General features: G+C 40.6%; 2 protein-coding genes and 1 long non-coding RNA gene across 5 annotated transcripts in view; 1 reads left to right on the forward strand and 2 right to left on the reverse strand.

The window, feature by feature from the left end:
- Positions 1–3,829, forward strand: part of LOC149397680 (uncharacterized) — an 80,733-nt gene extending 76,904 nt beyond the window's left edge. The window contains exons 1-3 of one of the 2 annotated variants that reach the window (XR_016297099.1): positions 2,674–2,735; positions 2,802–2,881; positions 3,104–3,829. This is a non-coding gene — a long non-coding RNA (uncharacterized LOC149397680). Of the gene's footprint in view, positions 1–2,673; positions 2,736–2,801; positions 2,882–3,103 lie in introns of those variants that run through there. The other variant, XR_016297100.1, reaches the window with a different exon arrangement.
- Positions 3,830–6,275: 2,446 nt separating this feature from the next.
- On the reverse strand, positions 6,276–10,636 carry LOC149397682 (uncharacterized). The gene is made up of 9 exons (XM_089615903.1): positions 10,567–10,636; positions 10,443–10,500; positions 10,248–10,356; positions 10,029–10,158; positions 9,501–9,552; positions 9,242–9,388; positions 9,055–9,166; positions 8,288–8,414; positions 6,276–7,096 (listed from the first exon to the last, which is right to left on the reverse strand). Exons 1-9 carry the CDS (start codon positions 10,605–10,607, stop codon positions 6,865–6,867), a joined length of 1,008 nt encoding a protein of 335 aa, XP_089472029.1. The 5' UTR covers positions 10,608–10,636; the 3' UTR covers positions 6,276–6,864.
- A 35-nt stretch (positions 10,637–10,671) lies between these two features.
- Positions 10,672–14,015, reverse strand: LOC149397683 (uncharacterized). Of its 2 annotated transcripts, XM_089615905.1 has the most exons (7): positions 13,883–14,015; positions 13,686–13,794; positions 13,467–13,596; positions 12,942–12,993; positions 12,683–12,829; positions 12,181–12,292; positions 10,672–11,202 (listed from the first exon to the last, which is right to left on the reverse strand). In XM_089615905.1, the coding sequence occupies exons 2-7, from the start codon at positions 13,771–13,773 to the stop codon at positions 11,192–11,194; spliced, it is 540 nt and encodes a 179-aa protein (XP_089472031.1). In that variant the 5' UTR covers positions 13,774–13,794; positions 13,883–14,015; the 3' UTR covers positions 10,672–11,191. The 2 variants fall into 2 exon arrangements, with proteins under 2 accessions (XP_089472031.1, XP_089472030.1); XM_089615904.1 differs by lacking the exon at positions 10,672–11,202 and having other exon boundaries at positions 11,636–12,292.
- Positions 14,016–21,460: the final 7,445 nt, after the last annotated feature.

Here is a 21,460-nt window from a genome sequence, read left to right on the forward strand (position 1 = left end):
TTCACAAAGTTACTCATGACAGACTCACAACTTAGTACTTCACCAATAGGCCTTGTTCGGAATCACATAGTGAGTCCGAACTTTGACTTTCTCAAATGAGAATACTAAGGTGTGAAATGGCATGTCTCATTTCAGGATTAAGGTAAGCATGATGCAATTCATACATAGTGACTTCGAGACATAAGAGGTTAAATGGTTTGTTCTTATCTTGTCTCTAGAAGTGCACTGGTCAATTCAGTACCTTCGGAAGATACCTAGAAGAACTATAGAGTTCCTAACTCTCAATGCCTCATAACCAGACATCATAGATTCTTCTAACAATCATACTGAGGTCAATAGTCCTTTGACCCTAAGATTGCGAATATATCGTTTTAAGCAAACTACGAAGAGTTTGTTCATGCAAATCTACATTTGTCTCTTCGTAAGTTGTTAAGTTTGTTTATGGACTAAAAGACTATGGTTTTATCATAAAGCTTCAGACAAGGAAGATTGAATGAACGTTTCAACTTTATTAATGAATGAATAGGCAATTACAAGCAAGAGTCTTCATGAGACTTTATTACATCAAATGTTCAAAATAAAGACTACAACTCTTCCTGTGGGCACCATTGACAACACTCACAACTTAGTACTTCACCAATAGGCCCTGTTCAGAATCACATAGTGAGTCCGAACTCTGACTTTCTCAAATGAGAATACGTAAGCTGTGAAATGGCATGTCTCATTTAATGATTAAGGTAAGCACTATGCAATTCATACAGTGACTTCGAGACATAAGAGGTTAAATGGTTTGTTCTTATTTTGTCTCTAGAAATGCACTGGTCAATTCAGTACCTTCGGAAGATACCTAGAAGAACTATAGAGTCTCCAACTCTCAATACCCCATAACCAGACATCATAGATTCTCCTAACAATCGTACTGAGGTCAATAGTCATTTGACCCTTAGATTGCAAATATATCGTTTTAAGCAAACTACGAAGAGTTTGTTCATGCAAATCTACATTTGTCTCTTCGTAAGTTGTTAAGTTTATTTATGGACTAATGTTTTATCATAAGTTTATTCCAAACCTTCTGCCGGATAAACTCGAACGCCTTCTTCTTTTTGCGACCCACCACTGTCGGGAGACCTAAATAGTATTCATAACACTCGCTTAACTTCACGCCGAGTAAAGTCGCAGTTGACTCCTCATATCCTCGTCCACCTCTTTTCCAAAATAGATTTTCGACTTCTCAAAATTCACGACTTGGCCCGAAGCCCGAGCGTAGGCCCCTAACACCACACCAATAGTCTCCCATCGTTCAAGTTAGCCTTGAAAACAACATAACTATCATCTGCGAGAAGAAGGTGAGAGACACGAGGAGTTAAAGTGTAAATAAACTCCGATTAATTTTAACCATGCTCTAATATGTGGAATCAGTTGACTTGAACGACAAATTTTGTTTTCTCAGTGTATTTATTAACAAAAGGTAGTCACACACAGTTTTGGAAAGAAAAAAAAAAGTTAATTGATTTTAGTATAATTATTTTTTTCAAATGTTTTTTTTATAGAAAAGCATTTTTTTTTTAGCTCCAAACATCAATTATGTTACTCAATTCAGTGCTTAAGTTTTGCCATAGGTATTAATACATCTGTTTCCGAAAATAGCAACAATTAGGAAATTGACTAACACTAAAAGTATGAACATTTGAAAAAAAAAATACCAGAATCCATTAATTTTTTTTTCCAAAACTATGTGTAACTACCTTTTGTCAATAAATACACTGATTGTTGACATTTTGTCAATAGATGCACTTCTGACATGTTTGTCAATAAATACACTGATTATTAATATGCTTGTCAATAATACACTTGTATTTATACATATTTGCTAATAAATAGTAACCATCAGCTGAAGCAAAAATAAGTGTATTGTGAGCCAATTCTAGTCTTTGAATATTAGAAAGCCAGCGGTTGATGAAAAGATTTAGGAAACAGTGGTGAGCTCTAACAATACAAGCAAAATCAAGCTTCATTAGCAACTTTTGAGGAGGCGGAGAGACAGAGACTTACTAGGATAGAGAGTCGGTGATACACAACGTTGAGGGTGGAGCGGTGGCAGATGTATTTCAATTTTTCAACGGTGGACGAGAGATATACCGAAACAACGTACAAAAATCTGGATGGTGACAACAAACATTGGTAATATCACATTGTTGTTTTATATCGCCATCACCGGAGTAGGAACGGTTTCCAAAACTTTTGGATGTTCAGAAAATTGAAGGAAAAATTTTAGGTTAGTTAACTTACAAGAAGATTAATTAATTAATGGAAAGAATTAAAATAACTATTAAAGAATGGTATATTTGTACCGAATAAATTATCTCTCATCTACTATAAGTCATACTTTTAAATAATGAGGTGTCTTCGAATAATAGTAAAAAAAAAAAGAATTAAATGATCCTAGATTTATTCCTAAGGAAAATAAAAGTTTGGGCCTTAGTTGGTTTGGAATGAGGTAGTTCGTATTCTTCAATTAGGGCTTTTGACCCACTTCTCCAGCTGCTTAGTGATCACACGTAACATTCTCTTTGCAATTAGGGCTTTTAAAGCCCGAATTAACTCAACCCTAAAACCCCGCAGGTTCAATAACCTTATAAAATATCAAAACCCTACTCCTCACCCTCTATCTCACTCTCTTTCCTCACTCTCTTTCCATATCACCGTCCCAACAGCAGCCGAACCATAGAAAAACGGTAAATCTTTTTTGCATTAGATGCTCACTTTCGTCTTTCTGACACTGATTGGGTTTTTTTCTTCAGGAGGTGCGTTGAGATCGAAAGAGTTGCGTTGGTAAACTATGGAAGCGAATACGGCAAGAGATGTCATTGAGCAGAACAGAGTAAGATTAATATATATATATATATATATATATATATATATATATATGTTTTGGTTTCTCGAATCGGAAATGAAAATCTAGGCAGCCTTCCGAGGTTTGGTGTGAAAATATTGAAATTCTAACAAATGTATATAAATTTATTTTAAGTTTTTTCTAAAAATACAGAGTCGGTCACATGAATACGTATTTTATCATGTTTAACTTATTAGTGTTAGAATTCAGGCTTTATTCTTCTCGTGTGCAAGTCTTGGCGCGGCTTGATCTTCTGACCCTCGGTTCACCGAGCTGGATTTGGCCCGGTCTTAGGCCCGAAACCCGGCCAAGGAGCCGACTCTGAGAACCGTGTTCTTGCTCGAGGACGAAAATGGCTGCCACTCCGGCTTGCTCTGCTTGTTCAACCGAATTGAGCTTCGAAGATACAGCCTCTTTTTAGCGTGCTAATCAGCACCGTGATGGCCGCCACTGCATCTGCAGACACAAACGGTGGGATTTGCCACTCCGGCTTGCTCTGCTTGTTCATCCGAATTGAGCTTCGAAGATACAGCCTCTTTTTTTAGCGTGCTAATCAGCAAATCCTTCCTGGCAGCAAGCTCCACCTGAGAGAGAAGAATAACCTTACACTCCGCTGCGATATTCGACTTTTGGACGATTGGAAGTTGGATCTCGCAGGGGATTGTAAGTAGATTCTTCTCTCTCAGTTGAAGTTTGCTGCCAAGAAGAATCTGTTGATTAGCACGCTCAATAAGCTGATTTGTGAAGCTCTCAAGTCGGATTTACAAGCTGGAGTTGGATGTCTATAAAATAGAGAGCACTTGCAACGCTTGTTTTCGTTTAGTTATGGAGGACTCGCCAATTGTGCAATCATGTCACGGGCGAGTTCGTAACTGTACCAGATTGGGACCACATGTACAATAATTCCCTTTTTCATGCGTCTTTGATTTTTTTTTATGGCTGTTTTGTTGTTGGCTTCGAACTCGAGCATGTGGAATAAGTATAAAAGTGTTTAAAGGAAACCCAAATGCATCACGAAAAAATAGAACAGTATCTCTACACCTATTGCCGAGGCAAGTGGTGTTAGAGAATAATGTGGAGAAACACAAAAGTGACAAAATAGAAACATGAAAACAAATCAAGCTGAAAACTAGAAAATAACTTGGACATGAAGTTATCTTTGAGTTTGGGTGTCAAGAACGAATGGCATGCCAAAAAACACTTGAACTTAATCATCAACACTTTCAAATATGTTATTCTCTCTCTGCTTTCAAAGTACAAGTAATGAATGACTCCCTAAACTACTTTAGTTACAAGTTCTAACTACAAGCCTAACAACTCCTACACAATTAACTGTAATGCTTATGTGGCTTTGATGAGGCTATCCACAAGATTAGTGTGGTTCTCATCGAGGCTAACTCCGCACGTAAAGTTCCTACCTTTTTATATTCTTGGCCATTCTCTTCCAAACCCTTCAAAGCATCGAGAGATTACAATTTGGCCAAGTCTTGTCCGGCTTTCGGTCGGTAAGAGCAGTTTCTGACATCTTTGATTCAATGGAAAATCCATGTGGGAAACATCGCAACAATCTCCCTTTTTACAGATTTTATTTATTTATTATTTTATCAACATGCAAGATGCAACGTTGGTATAAGAACTATATAGATCGACTGCACACACAATGACTTAGTACGAGTGATTTGAATTTGATTTCCAGTCGTGCGATTGCATAGGATAATATACGAAGGTTTTTCCAAAGTTAAATACAGCTTTGATGTAGATGGTCGACAGTGGAACTAGAGTCGTCTCCTTTTACGATGGAACAAGATTGAAGAAGTGACGCGGCTCGCAATCAGTCTCTATATCGCTCTCACTCCATCTCTCGTACGTCATGCTTCTTCTTTCCCTGCCAGCAATAGCGTTACAAGAGCAAAGAAGTGTCGAAGCTATTGTGCATCTACTTTGAAGTTTGGTCATGATTGCTTTAATTTTGGAGATGGAATCAGTTGAAGACGATGACCTTGAGTTTCTTTATAGGATTGTTTTACTCGTAATCTTTGGCGATTGTTTATGGAACTTCGAAACTCTCAATTCTCACTATTTATACCCTTTTGCAAATCATGCGTACTTATGTTAGTTACGACTCAGTACATTATGATCTAGCGTACTTGTGTTTTATTTATTTGTTAGGGTTGGTTTTGATGGTATAGTGATTAATATTTGGGCGAGGTAAACATGGTTGACCTTGACTCTAAACCTGCCTTGATGTCAAAACTTAAAAACACCAACCTCGGCCTTATTAGAATTTATTGCTTAATTCTAAGCGAGAGCCATGAATTGATTCTCTACGATTGCATTGCTGTTGAAGCTAAGGGACAGATTGTAAAGAACATACGCACATAAAATCAATCGTCGATTAGGTCTTCGTATGAAAACAATTTAATTGCCTAGTATACTACCAGACTCGAGCTTTCTAAGGCCAGATAAGATTTGGCTGCACTCGAAGCTCAGGTTGGCTTGAGGACGACGCGAGGTTCTCACATCAGAAGGAAAGTTAGATAAACTTGAGGACTTGAGGAAAAGAAGGTTTCCTTGGTTCAATTGTTGAAGATGAAATGAAAAAAGAACGGTTAGTATAATTTTTGAGGAGGCCATGGCTGAACCAGTACTAGTGTCCACACTTGAATTTCCTTCCCTGCCACTCAAACTGCCTTGCTCGTAGGGTCTCAATCGGTAGCTCAAACCTACTAGCTACACATTATTTTCTAGATGATAATATTAACCAAAAGTGGAGTTTGTTTCTAACTTTGCTATTATCATTAAATGTTTATGCCAAGTTCACAAGGTTCTCTCTTATTTAAGGTGACTTATAACTTATTAAATGGAAAAAAAAAAAAAAAAAATTGGAATTTTACGAATACGATGGTGAACTTTCTAAATTGTTGCAGAACTTGAGGGATAAGCAGAACAATCTCTAGGTTTTTAGTTATCTTTGATCACTCTGTAGTATTTTTGTTAATTTCCTTAAAGTTAGAAATCAATTAATTATCGCGTTGCAATTTATTGATTTTTTTTTCCGCATCTGCATCGACCTTTTTTACACTACTTTTTCTAGCATAATAATTTCCGCCGACTAAATAGTAACATCGCAAATGCTCAAGAATTATTGGCAATCTGTCATATTATTAAAAGAAAAAAGAATTCTTAGCAATCTAGCTGCTAAATTGCGCAAGATTTAGAGGACTTCAAAATCAATATTTCATATTTAAAATACGGTTTTGGTGAGATTAAATAATATTTTATTTCTAAATAATAACACAAAAAAAAAACATATTCATCGTTTATCTACTATTTTAATAATTATTCTTTTTTTTTACATTTTAGTTGACATATTTCTCTCCCGTCTATTATATATAATAATATTTTATAGCTCTGATCGGTGATACAAAACTGCCAGTCTTCCGACCTATATGAGGATATTGTGTTCAATGGAAGGCAAAGGTAAGGGGAAAAGCAAAAAATCTATTTTCTTTTGTAATCTCCTACTCTATTCTAACAGTGATGGACATGAATATTGATATCTAGTGTGTTTTTTCCCACCTCTATTACTAAATTTGTCACAAAATACTGGATTTCGTGACAAGTTTGTCAAAAAAAATGGACCCAGATTGCTACTATGTTCCGCCTTATAGACAACTTGTCCCCACAAAAGTAACCTACAAATAAGAGCAATATCTAACTTAAATCCATTTTAATCCATCATCAATTTCTACTCTTCCACGAAGTTAATTAGGACGGGATTAACCCTTCGTCGCAATCAAGCACGGCCTTTGAAATCAACTTCCCAAGCCAACCATGGTACAACAAACCTCACGCGCCAAGGCCCGCGAAGAGCCAGTATTTGCATCCTTATTTTTTTGTTCGGCCCGCGATCTTGTCGACGCAGCCCAAAAGCGGAAGCGAGCCCTCGGGGCTCAGTGGCGGCATCGCCCTCAGGCCTGCCCGCGCCCGACAGAAGGCCCAGTGGGTCTTGTGGTTCGGGTAGATTGCTTGGGCCTTGGGCAGGAGCTCATCGAGCGCTTGCGAGGCTTCTGATTCGGACACGTGCGATGACGAGTTTCGCGATTTCCACTCCCACGTGGACCCCACGTAGAGGCTACAGGGCCCTGGACCGCCAGCCAGGCGTCGGACAGTATCGAGGGCCCGAGCTCGGGATACTCTTCTCTGCATTAGAAAATATGATTAAATTCGTTTTTTTTTGTTGTTGTCTGTTGTCGGATAGTGAAATGAAGCTCCGAAACTTTTATTTGACATATGATGACACTTTTAGGATCATGGGTGGTCATTGGTGATACTTTATAAAGAAGTCCAAAAGAGAAACAAAGTGCATGTTTGGTAGTTCACTCAAACTGTTTTTGTTTTCTGTTTTTGTTTTCATATAGTTGTAGTCTAAAAATTTTTTGCAGTTGTTTTCAAATAACTGTTTGGTAAGGATTTCAGTTTTGTTTATTCAGTTTTTTGTAATTGTAGTGTAATAATTCACATAAGAATTAGGCGTTGGGATATATACTAATTGAAAGTCTTTGCCGCAAATATAATGGTCGTACCTTTAGCAATAATGATTGTTCACAAGTTCATCGGAAAACACCGTTTGTCTTTGTAGTCAATAAAACAAATATCAAATTTTGATACCTAATGTTGACTAAAATTAGTGAAAACTCATGTGCTCGACGAGAGGATCACGACCAATTAATAGTTTGTAAAATGGAGTTCCGATTGTTTAAAGTTTGCCATAATTGTAAAACTTAAGTTTTCCAGAGAACGAAAATAAATTCGTTAATCAAAAGTGTGGAAAATGAAATGATGTTGATAGGAGAGAAGAAAATGTCAAGAGGATATATTAAAAAAAAAAAAAAAAGTTAAAAAAGTTGAGTAAAAAAATTAGAAAACACATAAAAACTGTCTTCTGATTTTCTTCATTAAAACAGAAAACAGTTTGAAAACTTTTTGAGTAGTATTCTGAGAATGATCAAACAAACAGTCAATTCAATTTTTTCAAAAAACTGTTCAAGTTAGAAAAGCCAAAAACAATTTTCAAATGAAGAAACAAACGGGCCAAAAGCTTTTGTGACCATTGCCTTCTGAAAATCAAGCTCTGAGTATAGAAATTCTGAATTTCAAAATATCAGGCTTAAAAAAAGACTAATGTTGAACTGGCGGTTAAATTCTAAATGAACTTGCGCCGTAACACGATTTCAAATTGTGATCCACTTTTTGGGACACTCAAATGCTTCTCGTGGGATTAAAACAATACGACTTTATTTAAATATTTTACAGAATCAATAGCAAAGAAGTACCCAAAATTGTACCATTGATGCATGAAATTAAAAAATAAATAAAATTACGAAATTGTACCCGATGCCATCAGGCAGGTTAAGGTGTGCAATGACTCCTCTGCACGACCTTAACGGGATCTTTCCAGCGAGCTCGGGAAGCAAATCAGCTTTGGCACCTAAGCATACTATAACTGCCTGGTATTCCCCTATAAAATTTATGTGCAGAAAACCCAGGCATAAACAAATAAATACATAAAACAAATCAAATTCGCACTTCGCAGCGTCGCACTAAAACCCAACATGCTTCACTTTTCATTTATGAAAAAGGCATTTTCATTACGTTTCGACAGAAAAAAATGAGAAGACCATTGTTTTGTTCAATAAGACATAGTAATGTAATTCGACCCCGGATAATTTTTTTTATTTTTAAACAAGAACGACTTATATTGATGAAGGAAAAAGCCACATTACGAAAGAAAGATCTTCAGAATTAAAGAGATCAGCCCACAAATTACAACAAAAACCATCTCAAAAAAGGACCCAAGATAATTTTGAACACAAATTGTACTCTTATTCATAGCTAAGTGGGTTATTACATCTAATTAACCAACAATTCAACATAAGGAAATCTCTCCCTCTACACTATAAGACTGGAACAAACTTATTAATTACCTCACTCAACTCTCTAAGCATCCCCCCAAAAAGATCTACAATTACCAATGTATACCAAACTATAATAATTTCCAATTACAAGAGCAAGGAAATTTATAACTTATATGATTATCTCTCTGCTTAAATAATTGAAATAAATAAATAAGTAATCCCAAACCAGTATAAAAAAATTACCTTCTAAATCACGAAGAGTCTGGACAGATTCCTGGAGTAAACACAAGTCTTTTTTACCAGCGCCAGAAGCTGAGAATTCCTCTGCTCGATTTTCACACGCTGTGAAGAGGGCCTTAATTATAAGATTAAAAAAAAATTAGAACATAATATTAAATATATATATATATACTTAATGTACAATACAGACCTGAACATAGCGCTGAGGATTAATATTTACAGCTTCAGGCATATAAAAGGCTGTGTCTAAAGGCACACTTAGATTCGGTACAAGATTTTGTGAGGTCTCGCTGTCAAGTGTTCCAATTCTACAGCTGGGAAGGCAGCTCCGAGCATTCTGATCGTGTAGAGCAAGACGCATCAAAATTACATATGTCGCCATATATATCGTAAAACATCAATCAAGCTCTTGCGCTTTATCGTGCATAAAGTTCAGAGATAATAATTACATTGCTTAAAAGCAGCAAGTTTTTTTCGCTCACTGCTGGTCTCAAGATCCCCCTGAGCCGAACACATTTCATCAGAAATCTAGAACTGTTTTAATTAAACCAAAAACTATAACCACCACAACTCGAATCTTGTGCAAATGAAGAAATCATAAGAGACTGGTTTGTTGGTCATTTTATATACCTGTTTTCTATTGTGAATAGAGTACTGTCATGTAAAAACTACATCTAGACAATTATCTCATCTCTATAGAGCTCTTAAGGCAAAACCTTCCTAGAATTTAAATGCTTTAACACGCACGGACTCACTAACACGCCTATCCTCTTTGCTTTATGATGATAATATTTTTATGTGCCCGAAGAATATTTGGAGAGACTAAACAAGTTTGCAATCAACAAGCACTGCAAAATTAGGAACTTCCATAATAAATAAAGCGAAAAATTAATATAGAAATTCATTACGGGCACAAACTGAAACTACATTTCAAAAAAATATTGAAAGTTCTATAAATAAATAAAAGAGTGAAAGACCTTCTCCCAACAATACAGCCACATGGGTCGGCACCAGAATCTCCGGAAGAAGCCATAGCCGTAGCTTCAGTTATAGTTAAAAGCTTCATACACTCGTTCCAACACTCACTTCCTCGCCACAGAAGCTTCGCTGCAAAAACAACGCCGAAAGATTACAATGAAAACTGAAATGAAAAAAAAAGCTCAAATTCTTAATAATCGACAACAAGAAAGAGGAACCTTTGGGAGAATAAGGATGAAGTAAGCCTCCGGAAATTCCAAAAGCACCTCCTCCGACCCGATTCTCATCGTATATATCTATACGCATATTCAAACCCTCTGGACATTCCTGTACCAAATCAACAACAGAAGAGGAAGTTAGACAATGTTAATCTCTCCCAGGGATTAATAGAAATGACAGAGAGAGAGAGAGACATTGAGCAAATGCCAAGCGACTGAGAGACCAGCGAAGCCAGCTCCGAGAACAGCGTATCTACGTAGAAAGGCATCGATTGAGATTTATGGCTACGAGAGAGATGAAATGAGGAGAGAGAGAGACCTGAGAGTGTGTTGACGGGGAGTGAGAGACGGATTGGGCATTGTTCGTGTGGTGTGAAGTCCAGGGCTAAAACTATGAGCCAAAAACTCCATAACTTAGTATCCTCAAATAAGCTTACCCGCCCTTCCTCTCAATTTAACAGGTTTTATATTTTCTGAATACTAAAGTTTAAGTCCTCTCAAAGGACTTTTCTAAGATTTGTCTTAAAATATATGATTAGCGATATAACATGATCAGATCTAAGTATGCTCATGATTAATTATCCTCAAGATATTTTTAGAATATCTTTAATCATGAATTTTAAGGTTACATACTAGCATTCTTCTAGATGTTTTCAAGCTCGGCCAAGTATAAAGGACAATGCATTTTTCAATGGGCTTCAGTGTTGTAGTGGTGGCATTTACTAACGCTATCTTGCTTCTTTTCTTTCCCCTTTCCGTTCCTCTTGAACTTCTTCCCTCCTCTCTCAGCAGGAACCTTTCCCTTAGAAGAGCTAGGGCGTGCCTTAGATGACTCAGCACCAGAAGAGAATTTCTTCTTCGTTTTGGGCGAGGAACTCTTGTCAGCATATTTTGCCGACCCTTTGTTCCTCCCGGGTCGAGTGATAGACTCGAAAGTCGGTAGCTCATTCAACAGCTGAGACAGTCCATAGTTCAACTTATTCATAATATAGTTGGACATAAACTGTATGAAGTGTTGTCAATGGTGCCCACAAGAAGAGTTGTAGTGTGTATTTATGTACATTTGATGTCATATAGTCTTACGACGACTCTTGCTTGTAACTGCTTATTTATTAATAAAAGTTGAAACGTTCACTCAATCTTCCTTGTCTGAAGCTTTATGATAAAACCTTAGTCTTTTAGTCCATAAACAAACTAAACAACTTACGAAGAAACAAATGTAGATTTGCATGAACAAACTCTTCGTAGTTTGCTTAAAACGATATATTCGCAATCTAAGGGTCAAAGGACTATTGACCTCAGTATGATTGCATACACAAATAAATACATTAAACAAATCAAATTAAACACAAACTCGAACTTCGCAGCGTCGCACCAAAACCCAACATGCTTCACTTTTCATTTATGAAAAAGGCATTTTCATTACGTTTCGACAGAAAAAGATGAGAAGACCATTGTTTTGTTCAATAAGACATAGTAATGTAATTCGACCCCGGATAATTTTTTTTTATTTTTAAACAAGAACGACTTATATTGATGAAGGAAAAAGCCACATTACGAAAGAAAGATCTTCAGAATTAAAGAGATCAGCCCACAAATTACAACAAAAACCATCTCATAAAAGGACCCAAGATAATTATGAACACAAATTGTACTCTTATTTATAGCTAAGTGGATTATTACATCTAATTAACCGACAATTCAACATAAGGAAATCTCTCCCTCTACACTATAAGACTGGAACAAACTTATTAATTACCTCACTCAACTCTCTAAGCATCACCCCAAAAAGATCTACAATTACCAATGTATACCAAACTATAATACTTTCCAATTACAAGAGCAAGGAAATTTATAACTTATATGATTATCTCTCTGCTTAAATAATTGAAATAAATAAATAAGTAATCCCAAACCAGTATAAAAAAATTACCTTCTAAATCACGAAGAGTCTGGACAGATTCCCGGAGTAAACACAAGTCTTTTTTGCCGGCGCCAGAAGCTGAGAATTCCTCTGCTCGATTTTCACACGCTGTGAAGAGGGCCTTAATTATAAGATTAAAAAAAAAAAGTTAGAACATAATATTAAATATATATATATATATATATATATATATATATTTTCGAGGACGAGGTTTGGTGCTTCGGAGCGGTGATGGAAAGCATTAATCATTGTATTGCTCTCTGGTTACATGTCAATTGTAAAGATTTTTATGATTTCCCTTTTTCTACTTTGTCTAGAGACTGGGTTTCAGCTCTGGTCTGAGGTTGTGGGCTCGGTTTTTTTCGGTGGCTGTTTGTTTTAGGCCTGCCTGAGCTTTGTTTTTCCGTGTACTGTTCTCCTTTGCTTCGGAGATTTTTCAGTTTTTAATAAAAATTTTCGTTTCTATTAAAAAAAAAAAAATATATATATATACTTAATGTACAATACAGACCTGAACATAGCGCTGAGGATTAATATTTACAGCTTCAGGCATATAAAAGGCTGTGTCTAAAGGCACACTTAGATTCGGTACAAGATTTTGTGAGGCCTCGCTGTCAAGTGTTTCAATTCTACAGCTGGGAAGGCAGCTCCGAGCATTCTAATCGTGCAGAGCAAGATGCACCAAAATTACATATGTCGCCATATATATCGTAAAACATCAATCAAGCTCTTGCGCTTTATCGTGCATAAAGTTCAGAGATAATAATTACATTGCTTAAAAGCAGCAAGTTCTTTTCGCTCACTGCTGGTCTCAAGATCCCCCTGAGCCGAACACATTTCAATCAGAAATCTAGAACCGTTTCAATTAAACCAAAAACTATAACTACCACAACTCGAATCTTGCGCAAATGAAGAAATCATAAGAGACTGGTTTGTTGGTCATTTTATATACCCGTTTACTATTGTGAATAGAGTACTGTCATGTAAAAACTACATCTAGACAATTATCTCATCTCTATAGAGCTCTTAAGGCAAAACCTTCCTAGAATTTAAATGCTTTAACACGCACGGACTCACTAACACACCTATCCTCTTTGCTTTATGATGATATTTTTATGTGCCCGAAGAATATTTGGAGAGACTAAATAAGTTTGCAATCAACAAGCACTGCAAAATTAGGAACTTCCATAATAAATAAAGAGAAAAATTACTAGAGAAATTCATTACGGGCACAAACTTAAACAACATTTCAAAAAAATATTGAAAGTTCTATAATAATTAAAAGAGTGAAAGACCTTCTCCGAACAATACAGCCACATGGGTCAGAACCGGAATCTCCGGAAGAAGCCGTAGCCGTAGCTTCTGCTATACTCAAAAGCTTCATACACTCGTTCCAACACTCACTTCCTCGCCACAGAAGCTTCGCTGCAAAAACAACGCCAAAAGATTACAATGAAAACTGAAATGGAAAAAAAAAAAGCTCAAATTTGTAATAATCAACCAAAAAGAGGAACCTTTGGGAGAATAAGGATGAAGTAAGCCTCCGGAAATTCCCGAAGCACCTCCTCCGACCCCATTCTCTTCGTATATATCTACACGCATATTCAAACCCTTTGGACTTTCCTGTACCAAATCAACAACAGAAGAGGAAGTTAGACAATGTTAATCTCTCCCAGGGTTTAATAGAAATGACAGAGAGAGAGAGAGAGACATTGAGCAAATGCCAAGCGACTGAGAGACCAGCGAAGCCAGCTCCGAGAACGGCGTATCTACGTAGAAAAGCATCGATTGAGATTTATGGCTACGAGAGAGATGAAATGAGGAGAGAGAGACCTGAGAGTGTGTTGATGGGGGAGTGAGAGACGGATTGGGCATTGTTCGTGTGGTGTGAAGTCCAGGGCTAAAACTATGAGCCAAAAACTCCATAACTTAGTATCCTCAAATAAGCTTACCCGCCCTTCCTCTCAATTTAACAGGTTTTATATTTTCTGAATACTAAAGTTTAAGTCCTCTCAAAGGACTTTTCTAAGATTTGTCTTAAAAATTAAAATATATGATTAGCGATATAACCAATTTTTGGTCATATATTCAACTTGAAAGGGCACGTGATATTAAGATTTTGAGAGTAGAGTGTATAAAAAAATTTATTACGAAAATAATATTTTTTTAAATTATAAATAGTTTTTTATTTTTAATTTTGTTTACTACTTTATGTACCGGAGGCCGTTATGTCCTCTCAGAGACTGGTCGATCTCGAACTCGCCGGAGACAGAGAGAATCGGTCTTGAAGTAATTTTGTTTACTACTTTATGTACCGGAGGCCGTTATGTCCTCTCAGAGACTGGTCGATCTCGAACTCGCCGGAGACAGAGAGAATCGGTCTTGAAGTACAAGAAAGCTACTGCAAGCAAGCTTTCAACTCATAGATGGATAAATTAAAGTCACGGCTACACAACCTAAACTAGCATTATGTCACGGGCTTACTTTTAGAAGACCGTCGGCGCTCGGCGTTAATCTCGCAACGCCGGGCCAGCCTTCTCAGCACGGGTCATCTCGACTGGTTTCGCCCCCTTGGGCTCATCAGGGGAACGGCTCCAGTCCCCGACCAGTTCGTGCAGGGATGGTCCAGTCACTTGTTACGGCCCAGGACCTTGATCTCGTGACGGGAGGACCCGTGATGAAGGTAATTACGAAAATTAGAGTGTTTGTCTCTCTGCTAAACATAATCTCTCGTCACGTGAGAGAGATTAGATTATTTGGCTGAAAGATAATTTTATTAATGAAAAAGACCTATTTATATGTAGGTCAACTTACAACCGGGCTTTTCTTAACGAGGCCTAAACAAAATAAAAGACATAATAAAAAATCCATAAATAAAAGATTAAGGCCTTAACTTAAATACTGAAAACAAAACAGTAGCTTAAATAATAAAAACGAAATTAATTAACCTCGGCCCAATTAGGCCTTCGGACCACGCGGCCCACCGACCGCTGCACCGTTACGACTCAGTCGATGGTATTGTTTTCCATCGAATGAGTCTGTAACATTACTCCCTCCCTCCAAATCAAGGTTGTCCTCAAGCTCGAAATCTGGATAAGCTTCAGTGAACGTGTCAAACTCTTCCCAGGTGGCATTATCACGGTCGTCGTTGCTCCATTGGACCAGCACCTGTCGCCTTCCCTTGAACAACCGAGCGCGGAGGACCGAGTGTGGTGGACTGGGCAGCGTACGTCCGTCAAGGATTAAAGGCAGCTCTGTTGTTGAAGATGGTAGCTCGCCGCGATGTGGTTTCAGCAATGAGACATGGAACACGTCGTGGATGCGTTATCCCTCTGGAAGTTGTAGACGGTAGGCTACCGGTCCGATGCGGCCAAGGACACGAAAAGGCCCGTAAAAACGTGGTGACAGCTTGTGAAGCGCAGATTTTGACACCGACAATTGGCGATAGGGCTGAAGCTTCATCCACACATAGTCACCCACCGCGAATTCGACGAGGCGATGTTTTCCATCGTATGTTGTCTTCATACGGTGTTGTGCTTGTGCCAAGCGATCGCGTGCTTCGCGGAGTAGTACAGTACGGTCTTCGAGAGCGCGATCGACAGCTTCCACTCGCGCGGTTCCCGCCGTATAATCAAGTAGCCGCGGAGGGTCACGACCATAGACCAACTGGAACGGAGTGGCCTTTAGAGTAGTGTGGTAAGAGGTATTGTAGCAGTACTCCACCCATGGTAGCCACTGTAGCCATTTTCTGGGTTTATCCCCTGTCAAACATCGTAGATACATTTCAAGAGTACGATTTACCACTTCCGTTTGCCCGTCAGACTGCGGGTGATAGGCCGTTGTGAAGGCTAAGGACGTCCCGGAGAGACGAAGAAGCTCACGCCAAAACTTACTCCGAAAGACTGGATCCCAGTCTGTGACGATGGATATCGGAAGTCCATGTAGGCGAAACACCTCGCGGAAGAATGTGTCTGCTACCGAAGTTGCTGTGTACGGATGGGCCATCGATAGGAAGTGTGCATACTTCGAGAAACGATCCACGATGACTAAGATGACCGTTTTTCCTCCCGACTTTGGAAGGGCTTCCACGAAGTCCATGGAGATGTCAGCCCAGATGGCCGTCGGAATAGGAAGCGGTTGTAGGAGCCCTGCCGGCTGAAGAGTTTCCCACTTGTATTTTTGGCAGATTTGACACTGCGCAACATACTCTTGGACAGACCGCTTCCAACCCTTCCAATAAAAATCACGACGTATGCGCTCCATAGTCTTTTGGACTCCTTCATGCGATGAATTGTGAAAGTCTGCGACTATCCTCGCCACTAAAGGTGAGGTGGTTGTTAGATATGCTCGTTCCTTGAACAAAATAAGGCCATCTCGAACAACCCACGCGCTCCCCTCTTCCCCGCGAATTACGCTGTCTCGCAAGGTGCGTAGTGACTCATCGGTTTCGATCTCTTTGCGGAGCTCATCGAAAACGCTAATTCTGGTAGTGGATATGGCGAAGAGCGCTACTCCCGCTGACTCCGAGTCCTCCTCACCGCGCCGTGACAAGGCGTCTGCCGCACGGTTTAAGGCACCCTGTCGATATTCAACCGAGAAGTCAAAATCCATCAACTTGCTTACCCAGTGTTGTTGTGGCGAGGTCGTTAGACGCTGTTCGAGGATAAACTCGAGGCTGAAATGATCTGTTTTGATCGAGAACTTATGCCCCCATAGGTACGGTCGCCAGTGTGTCACGGCCTTTGCCAGCCCTATGAGCTCTCGCTCGTAGGCAGCAAGCTTATGGTGTCGCTCGACGAGTTTTCAGCTGAAGAAAGCAATTGGGTGCCCTTTTTGCTGCAACACTGCGCTGATCCCGCTTCCCGATGCATCGCACTCGACAACGAAGTCCTCCGAAAAATCTGGTAAGGCGAGTACGGGGGACTTGGAGAGAGCCTTTTTTAGAGCGAGGAAAGCCGCATCTGCTGCCTCATCCCAATGGAACCCGTTCCGGCGAAGAAGTCGAGTTAAGGGCGTTGAGATGATGCCATAATCTTTGATGAACTTTCGGTAATACCCAGATAATCCCATGAAACCACGGACAGCCCGAGTTGTACGTGGTATGGACCAGTCCACGATCGCCGTGATTTTACTTGGATCAATGGCGACTCCCGTGCGTTGGATGACGTGACCTAGGTATGCCACTTCTTGAAGGCCAAAGGAGCACTTAGCACGCTTGAGGTAAAGTCTGTTCGCTCGCAGAAGAAGCAGGACTGCTCGGACGTGTTGGAGGTGGTCCTCCATGGTACGACTGTATATCAAAATATCATCGAAAAAGACCAAAACAAAACGCCGTAAGTGCTCGCGGAATACCTCGTTCATCAAACTTTGAAAGGTCGAAGGAGCATTCGACAATCCAAATGGCATGACGAGGAATTCGTAGTGACCATGGTGGGTAAGAAAGGCTGTCTTCTCGACGTCGTGGGGATTCATGCGTACTTGATGACAGCCCGATGTCAAGTCGAGCTTCGTAAATAACGCAGCTCCATGTAGTTCGTCGAGCAACTCGTCTACTACGGGAATTGGGAACTTGTCCTTCACCGTTTTCTCATTCAACTCTAGATAATCGACGCAAAACCGCCAAGAGTTGTCTGCCTTTTTCACCAACAAGACATGCGATGAGAATGGTGAATGACTCTCGCGGATGATCCCCGTGCGTAACATCTCAGCGCATTGTCGCTCGATCTCGTCTTTTTGCATGTGGGGGTAACGATAAGGCCATACTGCCACCGGATCGGTCCCCGATAGCAGCTGAATTTGGTGATCACAAGCGCGGGGAGGAGGAAGGCATGTCGGTGTAGCAAAGATATCCTCGAACTCCTCGAGAAGCAATCCCAAATCTGTACGCTCGTCGGACAAATGGAAAAGCTGTTTGTTCTTCGACCGTCGATCAGGCACCTCGCCGTGTAATGTGATTGTTTCACCATTCAGCGTGAATTCCATCTCGCGAGCTACAAAATCCCATACTATCCGACCGAGGCGGTTCAACCAGCGAATGCCGAGGACGATGTCGAAGCCGTCTAATGGGATCGTGAAGAGATCAGCAGAAAACTCGTACCCCTGGACATATAAGGAAATGTCCCTGCAAATTCCGCTGATGTCCAATCGACCTCCGTCGGGGAGAGCCACGCATATGCCCGGCCGATGTTCCACGGTTAAGCCGAGCTCTTTGGCGGCGCTGTTTTTTATGAAGTTGTGGGTGCTCCCGGTGTCGAGCAACGCCCAAAAGGTCTTTTCGGAAACCATTACCCGCACCTGGAAGGTTTGGGCGTTGTGTTCACCTCGAATCGCGTTCAAAGAGAGCTCGAGGTCGTCGTCGTCGTCCTCGCAATTCTGCCCGTCTTCGACCAAGACGATGTGAAAAAGGGCTGGCTTACAGCGATGACCTGGCGCGAACAACTCGTCGCAGTTAAAACAAAGTCCCTTGGCTTTTCGTTCAGTGATCTCCTCGCTCGTTAGTTTCTTTAAAAACCTTCGCGGGTTTCCTGATGGAGGTCGTGGTGTCTGGCCGGTCACTCCTCCTTTTAGCGTGCTCGTGTTATTGACGACAGGTGGTCGCGAGGTGCTCGCCGGAAGGCCTCCAAAAGTGCGAGGCCGTCTGTCGTCGATGAGCTTTATCTCATTTTTCCGGGCCAGCTTCATCGCCGCATAGAGAGATTCTGGTCGGTGGTACTCTACCTCGCGGCGTATCACATCACATAGGCCGACGCAAAAGAACCAGATACTCTGTTCAGTCGTCACGCGCACTTGTCGACCGAGGCACGCCTCGAAACGTACACAATAGTCCTCGACCGAAGCCACTTGGCGCAGGAAAAACAGCTCCCCCAACGGGTTCGCGTGTTCCTCGGGGCCAAATCGGTCCATGCACATCTCGAAAAATTCGGTCCACGTTAACGGCTGGTCAACCATCCTCCTGAGGTTGCGATACCACCCGTGCGCCGGTCCCGTCAACACGAAAGTGGCTTGTCGCACTTTGGATTCTTCAGCCGTCATTTGATCGTCGAAGAAATCCTCGCACTTCTGAAGCCATTCGGCTAGTTCCGTGGTGTCGTCATAAGGTGGGAAGTCCATCTTGGTGAAACGTGGAACTCGATTTTCGCGGCTTGTCTCCCTGGCAGCAACCACGACTCCTCCACGAGCATCGCCGAAATCTCTTTCGTCGGCGCCGTACATGTTGGCTCTTGGCTCGGATGCTCGAAAATCTTGGCGAGATTCGCTGAATCCGATTCCTAGGAGCCGTCCCCGTCCTGGCCATACTCCGCTGCTGCTGCCGCGTGCTCGACCCCGACCGCGACTCCGCCGTGGCTGTTGATTGTTCTGCTCCAGCCTCCCTCACCAACAGAACGCCCATGGCCCTGGCCGCCCAACCCGGATTCCCCGTTTTGAGTCCGAAAATCTTGACTCGGTTTGAACCCCTCGACTCGCCCCACTTGTTGATCCGGCAGTTTGCCCTTCAATCGCTCGTCTATTGGCGATGTGCGCTCAACATCGTTGAACTTGTCATCCTCATCACTTCCCCTTTGTTTTTCTGATCCTAAACCTTGTGCCGACTCTGCCTCGAGTGATGTTGTCAGATTCACCATCGCGGTCAGCTCTGCCAGTTTCTGCTCCACGCCGGTCAGAGCCGCAAGCTTCTGCTCCAACGCGTCCTGCCTCTTCCGTCCCTCTTCAGCAATCTGTTCCTATCGAGCCATGAAGGATCGTAGCTCCTCCATCATGCTTCCTGGTGCGTCTCCCATCTCGAGCCGCTCTGATACCAAAGTTGTTACGGCCCGGGACCTTGATCTCGTGACGGGAGGACCCGTGATGAAGGTAATTACGAAAATTAGAGTGTTTGTCTCTCTGCTAAACCTAATCTCTCCTCACGTGAGAGAGATTAGATTATTTGGCTGAAAGATAATTTTATTAATGAAAAAGACCTATTTATATGTAGGTCAACTTACAACCGGGCTTTTCTTAACGAGGCCTAAACAAAATAAAAGACATAATAAAAAATCCATAAATAAAAGATTAAGGCCTTAACTTAAATACTGAAAACAAAACAGTAGCTTAAATAATAAAAACGAAATTAATTAACCTCGGCCCAATTAGGCCTTCGGACCACGCGGCCCACCGACCGCTGCACCGTTACGACTCAGTCGATGGTATTGTTTTCCATCGAATGAGTCTGTAACATCACTTCTTCAAAGTCAGATCCACGATCAGCGACAAATGTCCCAAACTCAACCGGGTCGATCTGCCTAACTCAAAAGGGTCCCGCACGCACCTGCCTGAAGCATGTACCCTCCTAGTCAAGATGGTCCAGCGGAAGCAACGCCACGGATCACGAACCGTGCGGAAAAACGGGTCGTGACAATTAGCTGAACAAAAGACAACATGAATGAGTACTTTTATAAATGTCATTAATCATATGTTGAAAAAACACACTCCATATCCACTTTTATTCATCAAACATATTCCGTGGTTTGATCAAGCATTTCAAATTAAGAAGTTAAAAAAAAAAAAAAAAAAAAAAAAACCTGAATCGTAGGCATGCTTCAGAGCCATTCTACGAATAACCATTTGGCATAATAATATGGCTTTGCATAGCTTATTCATTTAATCACTACTTTCAAGGTTTCAAATTCAAGATTTTGATTCTGTTGTTTGGAAAAACTAATATTTTTAGATAAATCTTGGCTGTTCCAACACCACACTACCGTGAACATAATTAAGAACAAATAATGACCAAAAAAATAAAATAAAAACTTTATAGCGAGTTTAAGTCTGTACCAAAGAAAATAATTGACCTTTATCAGCATGGATGCTCTATTGCGCTCTCATATTGCTACAAAAACCTCATATTGTTACAAAAAAAAAAAAAAAAAAAAACCACCACCAAGTGTGCAAGTCATCAAATATTAATTGAACAAAATTGCGTAAGAGTGAGTGACTGCGAGGGTGAAGAAGATGAGCAGAGAAATGGGTAGAAGAAAAAAAAGGGGGGTTGTTGAGCTTTGGCGTATGTGTAGGTTGCGTGGGAAGTGGGAAAGTGAAAGTATGTCCCAAAAATAATATATTGGAGGAAATCATGAATAGAGGAGGGGCGGCACGGTGGTGGGGGTCGGAGTCAGCGGAGCGCGTGGTCGGAGGCGACACATGACGCACAGTGCAATCGATTTTCCACGAATTTCACCGCCGCAGCGAAATCACTTTTCCTTTCGGCCCTGTTTGGAACCCGGAAAATAGAAGGGAAAGTGAAAATTTGATG

The sequence above is a fragment of the Urtica dioica genome, chromosome 5 (assembly GCF_054948205.1).
Source record: "Urtica dioica subsp. dioica isolate 48M chromosome 5, U.dioica_male_clone48M_v1_H2, whole genome shotgun sequence".
Lineage (NCBI taxonomy): Eukaryota > Viridiplantae > Streptophyta > Magnoliopsida > Rosales > Urticaceae > Urtica > Urtica dioica.